Below are 25,199 nucleotides of genomic sequence, written 5' to 3'. Positions count from 1 at the left end.
AAATTTAGGATTTTTGAATAGTATGACGTCACAATCATGCTTCCTGAGCTTACTACTGCAGTAAGTATGATTGCAACAATACAAATATTTGTCAACAATTTCTTTTTTCATTTCACATTTTTGTTACATTCCATTGTTAGGTTCTCCTAACAGCTGCGTATGTCGCTTCAACTACAAGATCAGTACATCAATTGGTGCTGTTTTACAGAGATATTTAGATACGTTGCACTCGCAAGTATACATCTCTTACTTTAGTTATCATAAATCCATTGTATCTTGTCTTCCAGAAATTATGAAAATCTGCAAATGATCAATAAAAAAGCTCTTATTTCGTAATCGATATATACAAATCAAAACACCTAAAAGAAATGCGGATGTTTCGCATAAACCATCTACAGCGCATGCTCGGCACACACGGAACTTTTTTATTCGTCATTTTTTTTAACAACTAGGGAAATATAATGGATATTTTTTCATGAAAAAATTAATATTGGCAATAAAAAATAACACGAAATATTTCCCATATCACAAATAACATTAAAACTATCACAAAATATTCCACAATATAAAAACATATTACATAAAAAACAAACACTCTAGAAAAAGTACACAAAAAAAATCACAGATTACATGAAAATAAAAATTATTTCACAAATATTCAAGAAAAATTTAATCTAAAAATTGCCAATTTACTTCTTTATTAATATTTGTTGTTGATGATTTGATGTAATGAACCGGATCAAAATGTAAGGTTATCATCATCTGCAACGTGTTTAATTGTCACAATATTATTCATTACGCTGAAAGGTCACTCAGCTTTAGCACTGCTAATCACAATGGTTTAAAAGATATTTTCTGGCTTTCTTAGTTGAAAAGGGAATTTTACTCGATTTTAAAGATAAACTGCCTTGGACAAAATCTTTGAAATCATTAATTTTTATTTCATATTTTATCAGAAAACTTAAATTCTTATTTGGTTTTCACCGTCTTGCCACTAAGACAAAAGTTCTTTCACATTCCATGATTTCGGGTAGCATATACTTGCCTCAATCCCTCCCCCTCTACATTGCTACCCTCACTAGTTCTTTGAATACAGTGCAAAAAAGTCGGAACCACACGGATATTCAGCTACTGCGACCATGTAAACATAGACAGGAGACATTTACTGGAAGGCAAGGATCACTCACTTCTCCGAAAAACATATGCCCATTTGTTGTAGTAAAGGGGAACCACAACACAGGTTGACCAGAGGCTATAATCCATGTCGAGAATCTTCTTAATCCTCTGATTGGCTATAGAAAGCATATTGACTAGTGCGACTTCTCGGTATGTGACTGCATAAGTTTTACGTATACCACTAACATTGTGAAACGGTAATCCCTTTCACCTTTAATTCGCATTTTCTAATCACCTAAATTGCCTAAAGGTCAGGGGTGAGAATAATGCATACAAAGTTGGCTCTCCTAATCCGTTTGTTACATGGAAATTTTCTTTGTTCAATGGAAACTATTTTAAATGTAATTACCAAGTGGAATAAAAGAAATTCGCTATAAAGAAGTTCATTAAACAGAGGTCTGACTGTAATTAAATCAAAAATGACGCAGTTTTAATGAATAAGGATCTGATTAAGGTGTTGAAAGTGGAGAGTTAACTAAAACGAATGAGGAAGGTCCATTCTCCCTTCTACGTGAGACCAGAACCAACCAGGGAGAACAAATATAAAATCTTAGAATTAGAAGTATTGTTACTACATACTGTTTCCAAAAGGATTCCTTAAAGGTAACTATCCAATTCTGATATGGGAATAGAATGAATGTTCTGTTTTTTCATTTTATTTTATATTATTATTATTTTTATTTTACTTATTCTTAGGCTGATTTTTTTTTTTTTTTTTTTGCATAATTTGGCGATGCCGATACTAACGCTTCTGTCCTAAATGAGATTGTCCTGACATCCAAACTGTTTGAAATGTTATATTTCCTGAAGATTTTGGTTACCACATTGTAGAAATCCATTCCCTGACCCCTTAAGCAGCTGGCACAACTGTTTCAACATTGTTGCCTTATTCTACTTGTTGGAATAGTTTGTGATAAGAAGATATCTAAATGCCATATGAAATTTATCTAAATGCCATACACTTTTTACCTCTATTCAAAAATAGAGGTAAAAAGTGTATGGCATTTAGATAAATTTTATAATGTTAACCAGTGGTGCAAGTTGGCTACGATATTGCTTCTGTATGTGCTATATAATAAATGGAATAGCAATTGTAATACGTAAATTGTAGCAATTGTAATACGTAATAAATAAGTTTTCTGATTCTGTCTGTTTGAAACAAAGTTTTGACAACAGTTATTTGCTGTTCATTAGCATCTTCATAAAGGATAAGTTTGTGATGGTGGTCAGAATGTTAATGAAAGGTTGATAGCCACCAATCCAGCAATATTTGGATTGTTTGATTTATTTTTATGATGTGAAATAGTTCCAGTACTTTAAATTACTATACAAGTATAACTTTGTATTATTAAAATATAATCTTATATTAACTATAAATTCCCAACATATGGAAAATTATATTGTGTAGCTATCATTAACTTCTAAAAGGAATTCTTTTTACTAAAACTGAAACCTTTATCCAAAAATTTTATATTTTAGGACATAAATTGGAGACTCATTTCTTGGCTATGAATTATTTTAAATAATTGCAATGTATCGTGCCTTTATACCAAGTTATCGTCAACTGCAAAATGATCATAGCAGACAGTACACTGTAAGTAAATTTTTTGTCTGTTTTCGGAAATTTCTTTCTAGAAATTTGGTTTCTAGAACATATTTCAGTGATTTTTAAAAAATAAGTGATATATCCCAAGTATTATGTTTCTTACATATTTCTCTTATAGTTAGTTTTTTAGGAGCATTAGCAACTAAGGCCATATTGCTCCGGGATATGCAGCGGTCATTCCCTGACCTTTCCACATTCTCCGTATTTGGTGGTGATGGGCTCGAACCCCGGTCTAATCAAGAAGTGTGTGCTACGCACTGCTGCCCCTTCCCACCTGGCTACGGAGGTGCCTTCTCTTACAGAAATAGAATGATTATAAGCAGTAAGCCAGAGCAATAATCCCACTTCTTTTTGAGGTGTAGTGTGCCTGGAACCTGATTTCTTGCTATATATGCATTTGAAGCACTTAATTACAAATAGTGCTGAGAAACCTAAAAAAAAAAAAAAAAAAAAAAGGAATTAAATCTACGGCAAAAATTTTTGGTGATATTGCTATTATTAGAGCCAAATTACAGTTGTTATTTATGTAAATCACATGAAGTAAAAAAATCGCTATTCAATCTTGGAATAAAAATAAGTTGCAATGTTTAATTGTTAAATAACTCAGTTTAATAAAGTTTGTTGAAAAAATATCTTCTTAGAAAATAATATTCCATCTGGGTCATGTTTTAATAACTGATAATTGCAAAATTATTGTATTCACTAGCCAAGCATTATGGAAAATTTTATGCATACAGACAGGACTTGTGCCATGTCTATATCCATAAATTGCACATCTTATGCTGTGCTGAAATGTTTGTTACTCTTTAATTTTTAATCCATGATTTTTACTAATTTCAGATTGTTTTAATTAAAATAAATTTTTTTGGATATTTGTAGTAAATTTACTTTAATTTACTATGCACAAGGTGTTTCATAACATATGGGCTGTACTTTCAGGATTAATTCAGTACCAGGAAACAATGAAAAGTTTATATAAACAAGTGCAATGGAGCAACGAACAAATATCAAATTTTGCTTTAAACTGGAAAAAATCTACAAAAGAAATGTATGAAATGTTAAAAATTGCTTATGGTAATGAAACTTTAAGTTGTACCAGTGTGTTTTGAATTGTATAAGTGGTTCAAAGATGGATACAAGGATGTTTGTGATGATCCAAGAAGTGGGTAACTGTCAACCATTTGAAATGAGGATATAGTTGCAAAAGTTTTGGAAATTGTGGCAAGAGATTGTTGTTTAAACCCTCAAATGATGGCTGATGAGCTAGATATGAATATGTTGTTCGAACCCTTGAATGATGGCTGAAGAGCTGGATATGAATAAGGAGACAATTTGTCAAATTTTGTATGATGATTTAGGAAAAAAGAAAGGTCTTGGCAAAATTTGTACTGTACAGCCTTGTGGATGAGCAGAAGTAACAAAGAGTGTCATCATGCAAAAACTTCATCCAGACTTGTCAAGACAGTCCTGATTTCCTGTACTATATTATCACTGGAGATGAGTGTTGGGTGTTTCAGTACGACCCAAGGACAAAGTGTCAGAGCATGCAGTGGACTTCAAAATCATTACCAAAGCCCAAAAAGCTTTGTTTACAGAAGTCCAGGTTCAAGATGATGCTGGTCATGTTTTTCAACAAGCAGGGTTTGATTCACAAGGAATTTGTACTTAAAGGGGAGAGAGAGAGAGTCAGTGCTGTGTTTTATGTACGGGTTCCTCAAAGACTAATTAAGAACATTTCCTGGGTGAGGCCACAATTTTGAGAGAAAGGCAGTTGTTCTTATTGTACGACAGTGCCCCCCCATCCATTTCACACATGTTGTGAAAACAAAACACAGCACTGTACAGATCAACCATTCATCCTACTCTCACTATGATCTAGCAGCAGTGGACTTTTTCTTCCTTCTTAAGGTGAAAACTGCCTTTAAACGAAAGATATTTCAGGACATTGAGAACATAAAGAAAAACGTAACTGCCTGATGAAATATCATCTCTTAGGACACTGCTGACTTTTCTCAGAAACTTTTAGAATGTTGTAATAAGTATATTCAATCAGGTGGTGATTACTTTAAATAAAAATAAAACCATTTTTGAGCTCCTTCAATTTGTGTTCTTTTTATTGCACCAATCCCAGAACTTTATGCCCACCTTGTATATATGCAAACATCAACCAGTGAAATACCACCACCATTTTGAAAGGTTTTGATACCTTTCGTGTTTGGGGCTCTCATAAAAAAAAAAAAAAAAAAAGCAAATATTCTTGCCTCTCATCATGATATAAATGATTGTAGCATTAGGAGATGTAACACAACTGCACTCATAGCCAGCTTTTTACAGTTAAACTTGTGCACTGAAGAGCGAATATCACACAACTTTACCCTGGCATACTTTTCTTCCTAGACAGCAACAAACAAATTGAAAAAGGATGGTTGCAGGAAAGCTATGCAAAAATTTACTTTCAGCCAGAGAGTAATTGATTGTTGGAACAAACTACCTTCTGGATGTTGTTGGAAGTGGGTAGTTTAAATGAATACAAGGAAGAATTTGCACATGGAAGACTGCTGCACAAATTGGAGCAGTGTGGCATTGGAGGCAAATTGCTGCTATGGATAAAGGGGTGGTTGAGGGGGAGAAGACAGAGAGTGGTAATCAATGGACACTGCTCATCGTGGACTAATGTTATTAGTGGAGTCCCTCAGGGTTCAGTATTGGGTCCTTTATTGTTTTCTGTATTTATAAATGATATTGATGATGGTATATCAGGCTTAATGTCCAAGTTTGCAGACGATACGAAGGTTGGCAGGGTTGTCAAGGACACTACTGACACTATGCTACTGCAACAGGATTTGGAAAGGTTGAGCAGATGGGCTTCGAGGTGGCAAATGAAGTTTAACATTGACAAATGTAAAGTACTACATATGGGAAACAGCAACCCCAGAGCAACGTATCAACTCTGTGGTACTACACTGACAGTGGTAGAGAATGAAAGGGACCTGGGGGTGGTTGTGCAGGCAGATATGAAGTTTTCTGAGCAGTGCAGACGGGCTGCAAGAGTAGCTCATGGTGTATTGTCAATGATATATAGGAATTTTTCTAGCAGGGATAAGGAGGTGATTATTCCCTTGTATAAAGCAATGGTCAGGCCACACCTAGAGTACTGTATACAGGCCTGGAGGCCTCATTTCAAGAAGGATGTAGAGATGCTGGAACGAGTACAGAGAAGGGCAACTAGATTGGTGAATGGGACAAAGGGGTGCTCTTACGAACAAAGGCTTAAGTTTTGCAAATTACAGTGTCTGGAAACTAGGCACCAGCGAGGTGATCTGATAGAGGTGTACAAAGCCTTGAATGGTTTGAGCATGCTCAATGCTGATGGGATTCTTCCTCTTGCTCAGAATAATCACCTGAGAGGGCATAAATTCAAATTGAGGAAAGACAGATGTAGGATAGATGTGCGGAAATTTGCCTTTAGCCAGCGGGTGGTTGGTAGGTGGAACAGACTTCCATCCCTTGTCGTGGAAGTTGATAGCCTAAATAAGTTTAAGGCTCAGCTGGACAGGTATTTCGAACGAACAGAGGGGTGAAGTGGAAGTGGTTATTTTTATTTATGTTACTTTCTTTTTTTTTTTTTTGGCTGATGCTGCATAAGCTTGCTTTCTTGCATCAAATGCCTCTACTAATGCTAATGCTAAAGAATTAGACATATTATTAGAAGGGAAGAATAGATGCGGATAGTTTTTTTTCTGATGCTGTATAGGCTTGCTTCCTTGTATCATTTTCCAAATTAATATTAATACCAACCTTGTGTTTGTTTTGAATTTTTTGTTCAAATGAAATCAGGTAACATTCTTTTAAGAAGTATAGAGATGACATTTTTGGACTAAACTGAAGGTTGTGAAAAAAAAGAGAAAAAAAAAATGAATTAGACAATTTTAATTTGAAAATTGTAAAATCAATTTTCAAATTAAAAAATTTCAGCCAAAATATGACCAAAAAATAAATAAAAATAAGCAAGAAGCTCTGGTATATTTTAATTGAAACACACTGTATATAGCCAAACAGTTGAAACAGAAGAATGGTGGAATATGCAGTTAGTGATCACTGAAATGTGACCACCTGCTTAATACTGTGGTTGGTCCACCACTTGCACAGATAACAGTCCCTATTCGCCTAGGCATTCACTCCACTAGATGTCTGAAGATGTCCATAGGGATCTGCAACCATGCTGCTTTCAAGACTTTCCACAGTGTCAGAATAGATGAAGGTTGTGTGTTCATATGCCTGCCTCACTTCCCATTCTAAAACATCTCACAGGTGTTCAATTCGATTAAGGTCAGGCAAATTTGGAGGCCAATCAAGATGGATGATATCTTCACGGTGTTTCTCAAACCACTTGTGCACAGCGTGGAGCCCAATAACATAATGCATTATCGTCTTGCAAGATCCTGTTTCTGTCTGGGGAAAAATACAACATGGCAAAGTACACATGGCCTCCTTAGAGCTGCCGATAGACCTCACTAGTGAAACATTGGTTTGTATGCACCAGGAGTCCTAGTTCTTGCCAGCAAAACATGCCCCATATTAAGCAACAACCACCTACCTGGATAGTGTACACCATGCACGATGGGTCTATGGATTCATGTTACTTGTGCCTCACACGAAGGTACTCATCAGCATGTTGGTATTTGGACTCATCCAACGGGCACACTATTTCCAGTCCTCTGATGTCCAACCAACATGTTGTTGACATCACACCATTCTCTGTTGATGATAATCGGCAGTGAGCAGGGGGTGTCTCTTGGGTCTGCTGTGGAACCCCATATGTCTAGTGTGTGGCGCATTATCATTTGGGATATTGGTTTTGCATTCCCCATATTGTATTGCGATCTCAACTGTTGCACAGTGACCTGCTGTTGAGCCTGTACAATATGCTACACCCTTCGCTCACCATGGACATTCACCTTGCATAATCCTTTACAGTTCTGCTGACAGGAGGTGGTTTGACCCATTCAACCCTTCTTTTTACAGCTTAACCACAGTGGGCTATGAGCAACTGACAAGACATGCCGTCTCCAATATGGAAGCACCCAATGCATTAGCTCCCACAATCATGCCCTTTTGAAACTCATTGATACCTTTACTATGTCCCATAACTGCTATTTTATTACTTTGACTTGCACGACCAGATGCAAATTACTACTGCTCTAACGTATGAATCTGATTGACTTTTTATACTGCAAGCTATGTGGCATAGTCTATTATGGATGGGGTGGTCACAATTCAGTGATCACTGAGTGTAGTTGGAATGTCTGAAGTCATTGTATTCTGATTATACAGGATTGATCAAGAAGATGCTTCAATTTAAAAACAAAACAAAACATGTTTTTGATGTAACGTATTAAAAATATATTTTCTATTAATTTGCACAATAGACTTCGGTTGAAATGTGTGGCAACCAGTAGAAATGTGACAAGTTCCTGAATCATTATTCAACAAATGGCATACGTGCTAAAACAACTTATCTTTATAGCAAAAACATTTTATTCTACTGGTAAGGTAGTGCAAGTGCAGTATGATTTTTGCAGGAAATTCAATTGCAAGTAAAGCCTAAGGACATGAGCAATACACAGGCTGTAGTTCTTTGAAATATCTGGTTTACAGACTAGGCTTATTTTCACCTCCATGGTAAAAATAAGAATTGAAAAATTTCAGGAAACATTCCCCAATAGGATAAGGCTCAACAGTATACAGTGAATGCAATTTTCGATGTCTTCAGTTAGTATTTTGATTTTTCTTATTCTTTCGATATCATCCTCCTGCAATTACTGTTTATAGCAGAGTTTGACAAGCCAAGTGTACAGAAACAATCCCCGTGCAGTTGATGAACTGAAAGAAGAAATTGTATCTTTTATCTTCAGAATCACTGCTGTCAATCTAGGTAGAGTAGTTGCAAGTTTTCATCATTATGCTAGTGGTTCACATATTGAATGTTTTCTTTTGATAGGCTACTCTCCAAAGTCTACTTTGCTAATTATGCCAAAATCATTCCTGTATATTAAATATGTTGTAAAAATATGTGCAATTTAAATTGAACATTGCTCTGAACTTTAAGGTTTAGGATTTATATAAGTCAAATGCACGTAATGTTTGGAGACAAGAACCAGCCAGAGGTCAGTAACCATCACTATTATTAGACTTAACAGTAAGTGTAACACTACAAATATGATGCACTGCTAGGATGAATTTACTTGGAGGAAATTTTTAAGATTGTTAAAGCAATCATTTTTGCAGACTGTCTGGTCTCAGTGACTTAAGATAAAATTGTTTTGCCAGCATATATGACTCTGGAATGTTCTCTGTATTCAGCAGTTAATACTCTCTTATTTAGGGGATGGTTTGATTTATTAAGGCCTTATGTTCTACAGCATCAGTAGCTTTTGGGGTCCAGATTATTCTTGGTTTACCCTTCCCTTTTCCATTGATATAGTTTCCCCCCCTCCTTCAATTTAAAGTTAAATTCCAGTTAAAAATTTTTAGCTAAGTTGATTTACTATAATATTCAATGTCTAATCATTTCTGTTTATCTAGTTACAAAGGAATATCTAGGTGCACATCTTTTACTATTAGTTCATTTATTTATTCTCCCTTCCCATCTCAGATAAGCTGGAATATTCAGATTTAAGTCTTTTATTACAGGGCTCAGAATTTTCCTTTTATATCTTTCTTATGGGTATTCCTGCTTAACAAGTTACCTTTGTTCCAGTATTCTGGAACAAAAGTAACCAACAATAAACAACAATAAAAAGTTTCCAACAATAGGATCTTGGAGTATTTAATGGGTCATTTCAAAGCTTTTTCTTCTTTAGTTCCAGTCTCAACTTGGTAAGTACTTGAGTCAACCAGTGATGGTCTCCCATACTGACACATTGGATGGTTGTGTGTTTACATATCATAGGACCACAGCTTCTTGATCTAGCCCTATAGAAGGGTTTAAGAGTTATAGAAATGCTATGTCCTTTGGTTTTTTTTTCTTCCATTGAGGTCTTGTGGTTTCTGATGTGATGCATTTTTGGCAGACAGAATTCTTTTCAATGTAAAATTTTTATTCTAATTTTTATTCCTTTTTATTTTATATATTTTGAACCCTACAAAAATACTAGTTACAGAGGAGATGAGATATTTATTGAAAGAACTCTGAGAACTTTGCTTACTTTCATATGAGCATTCCAATAATCTCCTTGTGCAATATAGTATATAATATATAAGATCATAATTCCTACATATATCACCCATATATAATATTTTATTTAATACAGTGTATTTTACATTTCAAGACTGAAAAGCAATTTTATAATATTTAAAACAATTTAATCAAAAATTATTGGTCACTGACTAAAGACCAGACCAGACCAAAATGACTATGAACAGGGAGTGGAGTTATGAAACAGCTTGTAGGCTCTGACACATTTAACAAGTGCAAAATTCCCATTATTAACTGTTGTGCTAATATTGTCTGCCAACTATATTTTCTGCCAAAAAACAGCTGTGGTGAAGTAACCCTCCCCCTAACCATCTTGGAGATGTATGAGTGTAAATTTTTTTTTATGTACACTCATGAGCCAAACGTTATGCCCACCTATCTAATAGCATGTTGGGCCACCTTTTGCTGTGGTAACTGCTTGCAGTCGGCATGGCATTGACTCCACGACAATGGACCGGCTTGACAGAAGGATGCTCTGGAATTTTGCAACAGAGTAAGGCACTGGTGTGGGCTGGCAAATGCCGCATTCCACTGCATCTCACAAATGTTCGATAGGATTAATGTTGGGGGAATCTAGCAGCCAGGGAGCACACAAAATGCGTGGACATGATCATTGAACCATTCCTGTACAGTGTAGGCCTTGTCACACAGGGTTTGTCTTGTTGAAAGAGTCCTCTGCTATCTGGATACGCAATCATCGTGTAAAGCAAAACTTGGTTCGAAATAATGTTGAGATAGGATTTGGCAGTGAGAGGATGTGCATAGGAGGTGAAGTATTGATATTGATGTAAACAACTCCCAAACCATGATGCCACTGCTGCCGGCCTGTTTTTATCCAACCATGCAGTCTGGTTGCAGCTGTTCACCTATTTGCTATTAAATATGCATCCGTCCATTATCATGTTGGAGCTGAAACCTTGATTCATCAGACCAGGCAACTCTTTCAGTTTCCCAATGTTTAGGAATGGTGCTCACATGCCCACTTCAGGCAGAGGTGTCAATTAAGATTGGTTGACATGGACACGTGAACAGGCCCACCTACTCTGTGGGCCTATCAGCAAGAGTATCCATTGGATTGTGTGCTAAGAAACTTTTCTCTGTGTCCTTGTAGTCTGCCATTAATTGAGGGATTGTCAGCTGTCTGTTGTCCCAGATATCATGTGCCAACTGGCATTCACTTTTAGCATTAATAGAGGCATATGATGCAAGAAAGAGAAAGCAAGCTTATGCAGCATCAGCTTTGCATAGCACACGCTTCTTGATTAGACTGGGGTTCGAGCCCGTGGCCACCAAATATGGAGGATGTGGAAAGGTCAGGGAATGACCACCACATATCCCCGGAGCAATTTGGCCTTAGTTGCTAATGCTCCTAAAAACCAAATAAAAACAACTACTATCAACTTCCACAACAAAAGATGGAAGTCTGTTCCACCAATCAACCACCTGCTGGCTAAAGGCAAATTTCTGCACATCTATTCTACAACTGTCTTTCCTCGATTTAAATCTATGCTCCCTCAGGTTCTTAATCTGAGCAAGAGGAAGAATCCCATCAGCATTCAGCTTGTTCAACCCATTCAAGGCTTATACACCTCAGTCGGATCACCTCGCAGGTGCCTACTCTCCAAGCACTACAATTTGCAGAACTTAAGTCTTTCTTGGAAAGAGCACCCCTTTATTCTCCTCACAAAATCCTGTTGCCCTTCTTTGTACTCATTCTAGCAACTCTACATCCTTCCTAAAATGAGGCCTCCATACCTGTACACAATACTCTAGGTGTGGCCTGACCATTGCATTGTACAACGGGATAATCACCTCCATGTCCCTGCTAGCAAATATCATTGACAAGACTCCACGACCTGCCCTGGCAGCCCATCTGCACTGCTCAGTGAACTTCATATTTGACTGCACAGTTACCCCCAGGTCTTTTTCACTTTCCATTTCCCTGAGTGTAGTACCACCCAGTTGGCACGTTTCTCTTGGGTTATTGCTACCTATATGCAGTACTTTGCATTTGTCAATGTTAAACTTCAATTGCCACTTCTCAGCCCATTTGCCCAACTTATCTAGATCCAGTTGGAGTAGCATACTGTCTTTGCTGTCTTTAACAAGCCTACCAACCTTTGTATCATCTGAAAACTTGGACATTAATCCTGATATACCTTCATCAATATCATTGATGAATACAAAAACAACTATGGGCTCAACACCGAACCCTGGGGAACTCCACTAATAACATTTGTCCATGAAGAGCGGTGTCCATTGATTACCGCTCTCTGTCATCTCCCACTCAACCATCCCTTTATCCATTGTAGCAACTTACCCTTAATGCCATACCTCTCCATTTGTACAGCAGTCTTCCATGTGCAACAGTATCAAAAGTTTCCTGAAATATGATATCAAAATTATTTTTGACATTCAGTTTACTAGGTGATAGATGACTCTCATAAACCTGTGCAATATCACCACTTTGATTATTAGAGGCTTGAAGTGGTGGAACCCATATTTAGTCTCCAGAGCTAAGTTCCAGTCAACCCTTCCCCATCTCTTCCATCATGCAGTATGATTGATGACTTTTGAAGTTATGATGAACATCATGGCAAGATCCAATATTCCTTACATTTCGAGGGTACAGCTCTAAAACTGTGTTCGCAGGCTAGCTGCTAGTTAGTAAACCGGACTGAATCTATTGGTAACGCTCTAGGAGCAGCTAGTGTATAACTTGCTACCTTTACTCTGCCAGATAGTGATTGGAGGGAGTCCGAGTTGTGTGTATGCGGGGGGGGGGGCATTGTCGAGGCCACGTTATATCAAGGAACTGGGTATATTCTTACCATGTGTATGCCATATCCAAAAATTTCATTACTTTCATACAGCATGTCCCACCCACTTTTTCTTACTATTGAATACACCATGAATTGTCAAACTAATGGAGCAAGCTTATCTGCGAAAAGATCTAAACCTCCCAAACACTTCCTAATTCGTATCACAAATATATGTGGTCTCAGTTCTAATCTCAACAATGTCCATTTCCACTTGTAGTCTGCCAAACCCCATGTACTTTTTCTGACAGAATCTCAGTTATCGGTTGATTCATTCACTGCTCATCTCAGATGCCCAAATTATTCGCTGTATGTTTCCTTTCACCTCAAAGGTGGTACCTGTGCATACATCCGTTCTGATATTCCCTGTCAAAGACTTGGTAATTTGGAATCTCCTCTTTTCGATCTTCTCTGGCTTAAAATCTCTACCTCATTGTGTCAAATCCATCTGTTGTCTCTACCGTTCTCCCAATTCCACTAATCACTTGGAGCTCTTTGACTTCCTCTCTTTGCAACTTGACTTTCTCCAGTCCAACTTTCCTTACAGTAAGGCAATTTTCCTTGGTGATTTTAATGTTCACAACTCCAGCTGGCTTCCGTTTTCTAGTCACACCGACCCAGCTGGTTGAGATGCTGAGGCTTTTGCAATTATTAATCACCTTGCACAGATTGTTCATTTACCTACAAGAATACCAGACAATCCTAACCATGCAGCCAACACACTTGATCTTTTTCTTACAAACAACCCTTCTAAGTACACGATCGAAGTGAGAGGTCCTTTAGGCATCTCAGATTACAACTTGGTGATTGTCTCTTCTCCAATGGAGCCTTTATCTCATGTCTATTCCCAACCTCGTATTGTTTGGCATTACAAGAATGTAAAATGGGATGACCTACAAGATTTCTTTTCTTCTTTTCCTTGGTCGGATTACTGTTTCAAAACTTCTGATGTCAACGTTTGCTCAGATCGTGTCAGTGAAATTATTCTTGCAGGAATGGAATCCTTTATCCCACACTCCACTTTAAAATCTCATCCTTTATCTAAACCTTGGTTTTCCAATAAATGTGCTAAGGCTGTTCAAGAGAAGAAAGTTGCATATTGTAATTAGCTAGTTTCTAATTCTTCAGTTTCATTTTCTGCCTAAGAGTAGAAAACTTGCTTGTTGCCCTAATGGTAGCCGAGCATTCTGGTCTCTTGCCAAAGCTATTGGCCGCAACTTTTGCCCATCTCTGCTCCCACCTCTGTCCAAACCAGATGGTTCTGTTGTCACTTCAGCCAAGGATAAAGCTGACCTGCTGGAATTACATTTTTCTTCCAACTCATGTATTAATGAATTTGGTAAAACACCTCCCACCATTCTCAACACGCTCCATTCAATGCCTCCTGTCTTCTTCCGTCAAAAGGATGTCAGAAGGAGTTTGATGAATCTTAATGCTAAGAAAGCTCCAGGTCCCGATGGTATTTCTCCACTTGTTCTCAAAACCTGTGCTCCTAAACTTACTCCTGTTCTTTGCCACCTTTTTTCATTTTCTTATTCCAAAGGTGTTTTTCCTTCTGCTTGGAAATTTGCTCATATCCAGCCAGTTAAAAAGGGTGACAAATCTCTCCCATCCAATTATCATCCCATTGCAATTATTTCTACTCTTTCTAAAGTAATGGAGAAATCAATTAACAGCCAACTCTTAAAACTACTTAGAAACCTTCCGTCTGATCAACGATCACCAGTATGGATTCTGTCAGTGTCGATCCACTGGTGATATTCTGACTTATTTTACACATTTATGGACTAATTCAACGGAAAAGTTCAATGAAACACAAGTAATTGCTCTAGACATCTCAAAGGCTTTTGATTGTGTTGGCATAAACGTCTTCTAAACAAGCTTCCATCTTATGGTTTGCCAACTGTTTTTTGTAATTGGTTATCCAGTTTTCTCTCTGATTGCTCACTGAGGGTGATGGTAGATGGCTCTCTGTCTTCTAACTTCTCCACTAATGCCAGTGTCCCCCCAAGGTTCAGTTCTTTCCCCCACGCTTTTCCTCTTGTATATTAATGACCTTCCATTGACTGGAAATCCTATCCATAGTTTTGCCGATGATAGCACATTGCATTCCACTTTCCATTTTGAGAAACCTTGCCCTGCTCAATCAGCTTCAACTTCTCGAATATCTGCTACCAATTCCTTAAATGCCGATCTTCAGGTAATTCTCCAGTGGGGCAAAGACAACTTGGTTGATTCCAATCCTTCTAAAACTCAGCATTGTCTTATATCTTGCAAAAAGGATTCTTCTGCTCCTATGCTTATCTTTGGTGACACTCAGATTTCTGGGCAAAATGATATATCTCTTTTGGGGATTACCCTGACTTCTAATCTCTATTGGCACAAGCACATTACAAATCTTGCTTCCTCTGTATCTAAAAAACTTGGTTTTCTCTTTCGCTCTCGGCATTACTTTTCTTCCAAACAGCTGCTCACTCTGTACAAATCACAAATCTGCCCTACCATGGAATATTGTTCCCACATCTGGGGTGTTGCCCCCAAAACCTCTCTTAGTCTTCTTGATTCCATTCAGAAGAGGGCAGTTAGGTTAATTAATGATTCATCTCTAACAGAGTCTCTCCACTCGCTGTCTCATAGACGTACTGTTTCTGCTGCATGCCTCTTCTACAGATATTTTCATGGGCACTGTTCTTCTGAATTGGCTTCTATAAAATTTCGCTCTCTTTCAAAACAGTTCGAATACGTGCCACCACCAACCAACATCCATTTACTGTCCAACTTCAAACTCACAGAACCAACTTTTCATCTTCCTCGTTTATTCATTCAAGTGCCGTTTTCTGGAACAACCTTCCTGAAAATTACAGTCTACAGAAGTTCAAGTCTTATGTCAACAAATATCTTCTTTCGTCTTTGCAACCTACAACCCAAGCATGGTACTAAGTACTATAGGTTCTAATACCTCTCGTGTTTGGGGTCTACATTAAAAAAAAAAAAAGTTCCTTTATGACTACATCGTAGTATCTAATCAAATTGGTCAGACAAGACCTCCCTTTAACAAACCCATGCTGTCTTAACTATTACTACAGTCTTGTTTAGATGATCCTGCAATGCTTCTTTAACCTGTGACTCCATTATTTTCCCCAGAACACAAGTTAAACTAACAGGTCTATAGTTACTTGTGTCACCTTTTGAACCCACTTTGTGAATTAGCTATACATTTGCACACCTCCAGTCCATGGGACCTCCCCTGAGTCCAAGGAAGCTCTCATAATTATGGCTAAGGGTTTGCTTACTTCCTTTGATGCCTCCTTTAATATAACTGGATAGATCCCATCCACCCCAGGTGCCTTTTTTATGTTTCACTTCAACAATTTCTCCTCCCCTTTGCTCTCAGTTATTACAAAATCACTTAGCTCCCTGTTAGAGTTTGATAAATGTCTGGCATTCCCCTCATTAAATAACTCCTCATGTGTAAATTGTAGATGCAAAATACTCATTCAGTTTATCAGCTACCTGAGCATGATCATCAATAGTCACCCCATCTATGTTAAGTGCTCCAATCTGATCCATCCCTTCCCTTCTAGAGTTTACATAAATAAAGAACTCTTTGCTGTTTTTCTTTGCATCCTTTGCCAAATATTTCTTGTTATCTGCCTTCGCCTGCTTAACCTCCTTTGTGACTTGATTACAGACAAGCTTAATACTGCCATAGGCTTATGTATCACTTGATAATTTATATGCATCCCATACATTTTTCTTCTCTGCCGTGAACCTCATTAATTCATCTGACATCCATTTAAGCGTGAACCTTGGAACAGTATTTCTTAGTTTGAATGAAAAGCCTAGTAACCTCCAAGATTAAGTCCCCGAAGGCTTACCATTTAGAATTTAATGTTGGTTACATCATAAGTTGATCCCACTGTACAGAATTTAAAAACTGTCTGAGACCCCTGTAGTCACCTTGACGAAAGTAAAAGCCCTTCCCTTTAGCCTTGGAGTCTGTTTGGTGTGACATAAGCACTGGGAAAGGAAAAATGAGAGTAGGTGTGTTATAGGCTTAATGAATCTGATGAGTATAATCATCTTCCTATATCTGTATATTGTGATCACTGTCACCCAGTGGTTCCTTTATCTGCAAATTCTTAATGCATGAATAATCACTGTTGATAATCAGATCAAGAGTATTATTCCCTCTGGTTGCCTCTCAAACATGCTGCTGTAGAAAACAGTTGTTCAATAAATCCAAAAAAAGTCTTGCTAGCGTGCGAGTGACCAATCCAAGTTCCAATCAATATCTGGAAAGTTAAAATCCCCCATTATAAGACATTCTGATTTACTGGCCCACTCTATTTCTTTGCACAATTGCTGATTATACTCATCAGATTCATTAAGCCTATAACACACCTACTCTCATTTTTCCTTTCCCAGTGCTTATGTCACACCAAACAGACTCCAGATTGCATTGTTCACCAATGTCAATTGAATGTACTTCCTTAGGGTTTGTTTCTTAACTAACAGCATAACCCCTCCTCCATTCTTGTCCTGTCTAACCTTTCTGTACATATTGTACTCCCCAAATTCCAATTCTGTGCTGCTTATATCTGTGTGACACCACTTCTCTGATATTCCAACAATATCTGCCTTTGATGCCTTGATCAGCACTTCAAATTCATCAAATTTATTAACTATACTCCTAGCATTGGTGTACATGCAAGTATACATGCACCTGTTTCTAATATTAGTTACTCTAACCAAGCCCATGTATTTATTTGTTCCACTATGACTCCCAACAGTGCTGGAAATCTCCATTACCTTGCTTTCCATGCTGCTGCTCATTCTAATAGAAGCAGTGCAAGGATCACTGTTGCCTCTGCCTGCAGCCACTGTTAACCTTTTAGTCTGTGTATCGCCTCAAGCCTAGCAGTTTACCAACCCACCAAACACTGCCTTGATAGCATCAGCAAATATTCTTGCACCCTTTCTATTTAAGTGTACCCCATCCCTGTAGAAGCAGTCTCTCCTGTCAACAAGCACAGACCAGGCTGAAAAAAATTCTACCCTTTAGCCTTGCACAATCTGTCCAGGGCCGAATTGATTGACAAGGCTCTCATCATATACTCCCTCCTATTGTGTCTGGGCAGAATTGCAGACACTTAAACCTTGACTGTCAACCAGTGATAGTCTTCCAGTACCAACACATTGGGTGGCTATGTCTCTCTCTTCAGGCCATTCCTGCTGTACCTACCTTCACTATGGTGGCCCTTGAATAGCCAACAATGCCTGCAGTTGCTAGCATTGTTGTCTTCCTAATGCTGAAAATCATTCCCCATTCAAACTATCTCTGTCCTTCCCTTTCTCCATTACACAGGCTTTGTACTGATGAAGTCACGGTTACTGGCTGTGCTGGTTGATGTCACTCCTAGGTGCTGTGGGATGCTTTGGCTCATGAGTTATGTTTCCAAGGATTTGGAAATATAAGTCAAAGCAAAATAAATTTTTTATGTAAAAATATGTAATGTGTAATATTTTATATATAATTTTTTTATATTTTTTTATATCAAACAAGATCTATTAATGTTTGTAGAGCTTCTCTGTTTGAATTTATGTTAAAATGCTTCAAGTTATTATAATTATAGCAGTAACATCTAATAAAGCCTTAAAAGAATATTAATTTTTTTTTAAATATAATTACAAGTGAATATATATTATAATTTTATATTCACTTGTAATTACAGTGAAGATGTCTGATAAATTTCGATACCTTCATTCAAATATATTGAAGTAGCTTAATATAGTGAGAGAGATGTAGGGGATGATAAGGGGCTATAAATTCCATTACGAGAATTACTAATATAAAATAAAGCATGTCATACTAGCAAAGAAAATCTAAGTAAATAAGCAAATTGTTTAATGATATATTTACATATTGATTCAAATCCAAATTAAAAGCTGATCATTTTAATTCAAACATATACACCTGATTGCTAATAGAACCATGCATATTTCACACATTATTTCTTACATAGAAATAATAGTCCTGGTCTGCTGAGATCTGGCTACCTTCAAGTTAAATAAAAAACTATGTCATTATGACAAAAGTCATATTGACACTGTTTTTGGCTAGCCTTATCAGTTTTGAAAACCTATTTCATCACTTCCATTATTATTCAGAAGCCAGTCATGCAAGAACCCATTAGATGTGAGATGACTAGTGGAGTTATTTCCAAGAAAAGATTGAAGTTCCTTTTGCATTTATGATATCATGTGATGATTGTGTGCCGGAGTTTACAGAAACTGGAATCTTCTGCTTTCATGTTCTGATAGAGCAGAAAATTCAAGTAAATATTCAGACAGACTGTTTACATTAGGGGGGGGGGTGTAAAAACTATTCCTGTACTGATTTCAATAAATAAGGAATAAATATTGAGTCAATTCAATTTTTGTCAATAAAAATATGAAATATTTGTATAATGTTTTTGCAGGTGTACCAGATTGAAGTATTTTTGTCCTCAGGAAAATGTCACAAACTTGAAAAGCGCTATCGTGCCTTCCATAATCTCCATAAACAAGTAAGCACTTAGCAATTTAATATTTTTTTAATTTATTGAATTTATAACTATTTTTTGTTATACTAAATTGATTGCTAATAATTAATATATGCCTTAATTAATTAATTAAAATATTTACTTTTACAGCTTCCATTTTAACTAGCAATAAAACATGTTATTGCTATGTTAAAAACATAGGAATTTTATTTCTCTCTCTCTTTCTACCTCATCCCCCCCCCACACACACACAGCATCTCCATTTCTAGAGTCTGTTCTCTTTCATAAATAGAGAAATTGTCAATGGTGATTGCAGAATCAAGGATTCTGTACTGTAATCCTGTTTCGATGAATGTATAAATGCCAAATTTATGACAAAAATTAACTTTTGGAATTGGTAACTAGCACCTGAAACTTTGTTTTGTTTCCCTTGTGAAAGTGCATGCTCCTTGGTAGTGACAAAGAATTTTCTTATGGGCCAATAGGAAGGAAGTTTGTAGGTTGAAGGAAGGTTGTACAAAGTTTTCTTTTAAATTTCCACAAGCTGATAACTTGGGAAAATTCAGAGGTCAGCTGGATGGTTACCTATATGTGGGGGTCTGCTTTTAGTTATTTTATTTAATTTTTTTTATCAGTGCAGCAAAATCCTGTGGCTTTCTCTTACTATGTCAGGAATTCCCAATGGAGTCAATCATTTTGAAAGAGGGGCCAATACATGCTTTGGGATCAGATGGGGGTCAATGGAAAAATATAATATATGATTTAAAAATATAACTATCAACATTGCCCTTATTAATTTTTGGTTTTAGCAGTTTGTTATGTGAATTTTACAACTAAGCGGTAGAACCATAATCCAGTGAACAGCCATTTCTCTTGATACACATGCATTGCTCTGCTAGTAATGATGATTAACAGCTGCAAGCAGTCAACTGACAACCTGTAATCAGTCCTCTGTTAAATTTTACAGTTAATTCTGTTCACAAAGCTGAAACTTACAATAACTGCCACGAGAGGTGTTTGATTTCCCCACTTTAAATTTCAGAAATCTCTATTATTGCACAACTAGCAAAAATGTACAATCAAGTATGCACATTCTTAAGCCATTTGTAATTTTTTCAAGAAAAATAAGTAGGTGTTACCCTTGCTAATTGAATGCGCTACTGCATTTGTTTGAATATTCCACATGTGTATGTGGCCTGCTTACCTAAGCAAATCAGGTTACAGAGAGTGTCAGGCATAGTTTTTCTCTCTGAAGGCATCTCCTCAGTACTGCTTAATCAGGAAAGTAAATTTTAAAAAAATGGACAGTAACTGTTTCTTGGCATAAGAAACATAACCCAAAGAATCCCAGTGAATGTTTTTGAAAAAAAGACTGCACTCCTTTCTTTCTTCAATGAAAATTCAAGAAATTTCATCTGTTGGAAGTCATATTGGAAACTCTATAAACTGATAACACCACATTGAGCACTTGATAAAAAAAAAAAAAAAAAAAAGTTTGCAATATTGTTATCACTTTTGGGAAACAATATTGGTACAGCACATTTTCTGGATGTATGTCTGACCTTATAATGAAATTTCAAGAAAATATTTCTATTAATAGCTGTGTTATAAGCTTTGAAAACTAGTGTTGAACAAACTTCGCACTCATGTTCAGTGCAGAAGAAAAAAAAAAGCTGCTCGAATAACAGATTTTTTTTTGGAATTTGTATTTTAACAAAACAATTTCCTTGAATATTTCCTTGATATGCATTTTGACATAATCACAAAATTCACTATCAAGTGTCATATGCTGTTATGACTGTTAGGAAGTCTGCATTTCATGTTCTGAGCTACAATAAAAAGATATCCTATGGGAAAAATAGTATCAAAAAGTATTCTGCCGAGTAACAGTATAGTTCAATATCACATTGATGAAATGGCTGAAGATATCCAAAAAACTGTGGTTTCTGAATCGCAGACAACTGTATAATTGGATGAGGAAACATTTGGAACTTTAAACATCCTTATGGCTTTGTGTGTTATTACGGCCCAAGAAAAAAGGTAATAAGAGAAGAATTTCTTTTTACTGAAGAATTAAAGACGTACACAACAGGAGAAATGATTTTTTTGCACTTTGAAAAACACTTAGAGGAAAACAATATTGTTTTCCTATTAGTGATATTATAGCAGCTGCTTATGATGGATCACTAGCAATGGTTGGCAAATATAGAGTTTTTAGCATTTTTGAAGGAAATAAGATTCCTGACATTAGAACTGTACATTATGTTCTGCACAGGCAGCATTTGGTTGCAAAAAACATAAGTGAAAAACTCCATGATGTTCTGCAAGCGTGTATTAAATCAGTAAATGATATAAAAGCCAGATCCTTGAATGATCATCTGATTGTCAATTATGTGATCAAAATGAAATCTACAACCAGCTGCTTTTATGTACAGAAGTATGTTGGCTATCAAAAAGAAACTGTTTCTAGCATTTAATTGAACTTTTTGATTTTGTAATGGAATTTCTTCTTGAAATAAAGAAACCATTATCAACAAAATTAATTGAATCAAAAGAGCATGTGCTTTACTTGGCAATATATATTTGAAGTTTAATGATATTAAAACAAGATTACAGGGCAGAGATATGAAAGTTCAGACAATTATTCTTGAGTTTTGATCCAAAATGGACCTATTTATATCCACTTTTAATCGAAGAGATTTTCACTACTTTGAAAACTTGTCATGCCTGTCAACTATTGAAAAAGATACAATTTCAGATGATGATTTACTGTTGTAACATTCCACTTGAAGAAATTAAAAGAAGACTTTAGCATTCGATTTCAAGATCTTTATGATATGATTGTATAAGAATGTATTCTACAACTATTTGAGGTGATGTGTCTCAAGTTGAATTTATTTTACAAGACTTAATTGAAATGAGAATATTTGGAAGCCAAATCTCTATTCCAAACTAAAAGGTATGCCCCCTATTGGAATAATGAAGATACACAAAATAAATATCTTAAATTACAAACTACAACAGAAGAGCTTTTGTTAACTTTTCCCAGTTCTTATCTAGCAGAAGCTAGATTCGGCCATAACAATTTACTCAGAAAACAAGAAATGGGCTGAACATATCAGAACATGGGGAACTAAGGTTAAAATGAAGTAATTTAAGCCCAGATATTGCAAACTGTCAGCCACAACTGTCTCATTAGCAATTAATGCTAATGAATAAAATGGATATGTAACAGGGTGTGATTTTTATTTTTATGAAACTAAAATGGCAGTAATAAACCCAAATTGTAATTTTTACTGTATTTTTTGTTACTAGAGTAATAGGTAAGTAATCATGAACTGATTGTAACTTACCTATGTGTTAAAATTATTTTATATTTTTTTAGTAAATAATTAACTATTATTAACAGAATTTTCTTATAATCCATCCAATAAAATTAAAATGTGTGTATTTTTGGATGGGGGGATCAATGAGGGGAAAATGCATTTTTAAAGGGAGGTAAAAAAGGTTGGAAATCCCTGCACTGTACGGCTAATATAATACGAGGGGTGTTCAATAAATTATCTACCTAATGTACTTCCCATAGTTATATTTCAATGATTTATCACTTCCCATAGTTATATTTCAATGATTTATCGAAATTAGTATGATTCAAGTTGAGATATGTAGGAACATATCTCAACTTGAATCATACTAATTTCGATCCCACTATGTTTTTAGGTTATGTAGCAGAAAGAAGGAAGACACCTGTATCAAATTATGGATTTGCTGAACTTGGAGCATTGTTCAGTCATCAAGTTTCTCACCAAAGAAGGAAATCGGCCGAAGGCTATTCATGAAAGGAGTGGCTGTGTATGGCAACAGTGCACCTTCAGAGTACCAGGTGAAATTCTGGTCAAAACAGTTTGTGGGGTAGAGTCCATCGAAGATGATCCACGTACAGGAAGGCCTGTGACAGCGACCGCTCCAGAAATGTGCCAAGCAGTGGAACCCTTTGTGTTGAATGACAGATGTTTAAAGGCATCCCAAATCTCCGGGGAATGTGACATATCTGAGGGAATAGTTATAAATCATCCACCATGAACATTTGTTGATTACTAAGGTCAGTGCTAGGTCGGTCCCCAGATTTCTGATCCCTGTGCAGAAGAAATTCAGAGTACAGTGTTGTGAGGAGAATTTAGAGCGTTATGGAAGGGATCCTGAAACTTTCATCTCCACAATTGTTACAGGTGATGAAACATGGGTTCATCACTGGGATCCTGAGATCAAGCAAGAATCAATGCAAAGGAAGCACAAGGGTTTTCCCCCACCCAAAATATTTCGGACACAACCTTCTGCTGGCAAGATTATGACCACCAATTTTTGGGATGCTGAGGGCATTTTGTACATTCACTACTTGGAACACAAACTGACAGTCACTATGGAGTCATATGCATCCCTACTGTACAACCTAAGGGATGTCATAAAGGAAAAATGCCATGGAAAACTTTCCAGAGGTATGCTGCTTCTTCAGGACAATGCACCAGTGCATAGGTCACATGCTTTTGCTGCTGCTTTGAGAGACTGTGAATTTACAGAACTTACCCATCCACCAGAAAATAGTCACTGGGGGCCAGATCAAATCTGGCCCCCAGTGACTATCATTATCATCAGCAAATAGTCACAGCAAATAGTTCATTATCATCAGCAAATAGTCACTGGGGGGCCAGATTTGATCTGGCCCCCCAGTGACTATTTGCTGATGATAATGAACTGAAGTCTGCCGTTTCTGCTTTCTTTGATTGACAGGACAAAGAATTTTATTTGTCTGGTATTTCTTCATTGCCAACAAAACAGAACAAGTGTATTGATGTTCAGGGGAGTTAAATTGAAAAATAAAACCAGAGTTTTGCCTCAATCTCATTTCCTTCATATGTAGGTAGATAATTTATTGGATGCCGCTTGTAGATACATATTTAACTAAGATGACAACTTTAATGATAATGCTTCATTTTTGACTCATGTTAGCTGATTGGATGACAACACTAAGGAGTGAAAGAACGGTGAGTATTATAGATATTTGATTTTTAAATGAGTAGTGCAAGGTAAATTAGAATGATAATGTGATCAGATTAAATGGGTGTTAATATGACAATAAAATAATTAATTAGAAATATAACAGATGTCCTTCTCATTTTTAACTTTAATAAGTTGAAAATGAGAAGGCCATCTGTTATTAAGGGTGCCTGATATTGAATTTCTGAAATTTTGCATTGAAACTGTTCTGAATTTTATATCTACATGACCGTTCAAATTTTAACATATTGATAACTCCTTGATTTTATATCATATTCTTTAATAGCTTAAGAAACAACTATGCACGCCTGACTTTCCTCCAAAACGGGTGAGAAATTTAAATCCTAAAATCCTTGAGCAGAGACGTCAAGCATTAGAAAATTACATTCAGGTAAATATGCACTTAAACAGATTTAATTTAATACACTATCTGCTTTCTTAATTATATAAAACAATATTTTACTCCTATTAGCAATATATTTATGATCTTAGCATTTAGACAACACTGCTTTATAATCTTTATTAAGTTAGGATTAGGAACGTACCATTGTACAGGTTGTGGAACTACAAATTAGTAGTTTTTATTTTGCAGTATCATTTGAACAATTGACATAACTTTGAGAAAAAAAAATTTATTTAACCTTATAAATAATGCAATTTTAGTTCTTAAAAACAAATATGGATATATATACACTCCCCTGTTAGCCACACAGTGTTCTGATTTCTCCTGAAAGTTTTTC

General features: G+C 36.3%; 1 protein-coding gene across 1 annotated transcript in view; it reads left to right on the top strand.

Annotated features, from left to right (window-relative positions):
- Positions 1-25,199, top strand: part of LOC150091592 (sorting nexin-24-like) — a 48,989-nt gene that overhangs the window by 2,611 nt on the left and 21,179 nt on the right. The window contains exons 2-4 of the mRNA XM_090369059.1: positions 2,656-2,770; positions 19,342-19,428; positions 24,746-24,850. Of these exons, the coding sequence (XP_090225185.1) occupies positions 2,708-2,770; positions 19,342-19,428; positions 24,746-24,850 (255 nt within the window). The 5' untranslated portion in view covers positions 2,656-2,707. The remainder of the gene's footprint in view (positions 1-2,655; positions 2,771-19,341; positions 19,429-24,745; positions 24,851-25,199) is intronic.

This window comes from Mastigoproctus giganteus, chromosome 1 (assembly GCF_048544385.1).
Source record: "Mastigoproctus giganteus isolate SK-2022 chromosome 1, ASM4854438v1, whole genome shotgun sequence".
Lineage (NCBI taxonomy): Eukaryota > Metazoa > Arthropoda > Arachnida > Uropygi > Thelyphonidae > Mastigoproctus > Mastigoproctus giganteus.
Note: the sequence above shows the minus strand (reverse complement) of the source record. Positions and strands in the feature narration are given on the sequence as shown.